Here is a 2,196-nt window from a genome sequence, read left to right on the forward strand (position 1 = left end):
CGACGACGACGAGGTCGTAGTCCGAGCCGGTGCTAAAGGCCGCCGCGAACTTGGGGCGCAGGAACTTGCGGGCGCTGGAACGAACGGCGAGCATGCTCTCGTAAATGAACCAAATTACAAAGTGAATTCCCGAGGATTTTTTTCCCCGCAAACGCGAGCTTTTGCATGTTTTTGATGCCATCACGGCAGTGTTTTTTTGTGCTGTGCACGCAGCTCGATACAAACGCCAAGGTCAACGTGGATTTTGTGCCTTTTTATGATGGGATGCGTGGAGCGAAAACCACAATATTATTATGCAAACGGGCACGTCCCTCGCTTTAGCGGCGCCGTCACCGCCTGCCCGTTGCTGACCCCTCCTTGCGAGCTGTCTCAGGCCCCCACGCATTTCATCTCTTTTCACACATGTCTATACCGTTTCCAAGTGTACATTAACTTTATATTTTAAAATACACGGGGCACGACCACCCTCGGTAAAGTACGGTGGCTGCTTCGCACTTTCGCGGGACCTCCGATTCCCCTCCAATTATTGGCCCCGCTGCCCGTGATTGGTCCGCATGTGTTTCCAACAGTGTTTAAAACGATATGAGCGACATCACCACGGTTCGCTGGGCAGCGAGATGACATGGCGGGACGGTCATGATGGGATCCGAGCGGCCAACGCTGCGCAAAGCAGTCCCCTGGCATGAGCAGCCGCATTGGAGACAGCTATCAGGAAGTAGGTGCAACGCGCACGTCAACAAGTGCACATTCGTCGACAAGGGTGGAAGTAGCCACAGCGCCACCGTCGCCGCGTCACTCGCCGCCGCCGTGCGCCACCATGGGTATGTCAGTCATGTACTGTACAAAGTTCAAGAAAGGGTGGGCTCACAAGATTCGAGTGTTTCGAGTGTTGATGGCACAAAGCCACGCTGCGTCGCATGGCCTGGAGCTCTCTAGGACACAGAGAGCAATGACGTTTGGGCGTTTAGTGCAGCATGCATCGCCGTCGATAGTAGCTGTTGTTGCGATGCTACGCCATGACGTCACGCGTGTCGGCCTCCCAGTCCTCCAGCGAACGGTTCCGAAAGTGCGGGTACTCTGTTTTAAACAGTCGCACCTGGTGTAGCAAACCGGTTTTAAACAGCACCAATAGATTGGTTCCGTTGGCGAGTTGAACACATCACACAGGAGAGCCATGTCGAGCGACGAGAGCGACTACAGCAGCAGCGACGACGAGACCGAGAAGGCCTTCTTCAAGCCCAAGCCCAAGCAGGTCAAGGAGGCCGTGCTAGCGGCCTCGGACTCGGAGGGCAGCGACTCGGACGACGACGACGATGACAACGCCGCCGCCGTCCCGGACGCCGAGAGGTACCACCTAAATCGCAACCATCGTGGCTCACGCCGCCGTAGCGCTGCGCAGGACGATCATACAAGCGATATCAAGCAAGCTGCGAAAGAGAAGACCAAGGCCACGGTGTACGTCGAGGGCATCTCGTACGACGCCGACGAGAGCTCGCTCGTGTCGCACTTTTCGGCTTGCGGCGCCGTCAAGGAAGTGCGCATGCCCCGGTACGCGTCCCGCTTCTCCGCACGGAGCGCTGATGCATATGCCATAGGTATCAGGACTCGGGCAAGCCGCGCGGGTATGCACACATCGTGTTTGACTCGGACAAGGCCGCCAAGAAGGCGCTGGCCATGGACGGCCAGTACATGATGAAGCGGTAAAGCTCGCATGTCAGCGCTGCCGAGGACTCATGCAGCGCATCTGTAGCTATTTAAGCGTCCGCCCCGCCGAGACGCCTCGCACCCTCGAAGCGGTGCTGACCAAGTCCAAGTCGACCAAGGCCATCAAGGGCTGCCGAACGGTCTTTGTCAAGCAGCTGCCGTACGAGATCACGGACGCCGAAGTCAAGGAAGCCTTCGAGTACTACATGCGTCTTGCATTCTCAAAACTCAAAAACCCATGTCTTCTCAATAGATCCTGCGGCACGATCATCAGCGTGCGCCTCCCCGTGTGGAACCACACGAAAAATTCCAAGGGGTTTGGGTACGTTGAGTTTGAGACCGAAGCCGAAGCCGTCGCCGCCACGAAGAAGAGTGGCATGAAGGTGCAGTCTTTTGCCGCCATGTGATCGCTGGCAGCTGACGCGCGAGTGTTGTACAGATTGGCAACCGTATGGTGCTCGTCGAGTTGGACACGGGTGCGCCCAAGGCCAG

General features: G+C 57.1%; 1 protein-coding gene across 1 annotated transcript; it reads left to right on the plus strand.

Moving 5' to 3' along the window:
- Positions 1-1,174: 1,174 nt before the first annotated feature.
- SPRG_18528 (hypothetical protein) lies at positions 1,175-2,111 on the plus strand (the record flags this gene model as incomplete). Its single annotated transcript, XM_012357967.1, has 5 exons — positions 1,175-1,347; positions 1,390-1,548; positions 1,596-1,700; positions 1,751-1,903; positions 1,958-2,111. 5 exons carry the CDS (start codon positions 1,175-1,177, stop codon positions 2,109-2,111), a joined length of 744 nt encoding a protein of 247 aa, XP_012213357.1.
- Positions 2,112-2,196: the final 85 nt, after the last annotated feature.

This window comes from Saprolegnia parasitica, assembly GCF_000151545.1.
Source record: "Saprolegnia parasitica CBS 223.65 unplaced genomic scaffold supercont2.1272, whole genome shotgun sequence".
Lineage (NCBI taxonomy): Eukaryota > Oomycota > Saprolegniomycetes > Saprolegniales > Saprolegniaceae > Saprolegnia > Saprolegnia parasitica.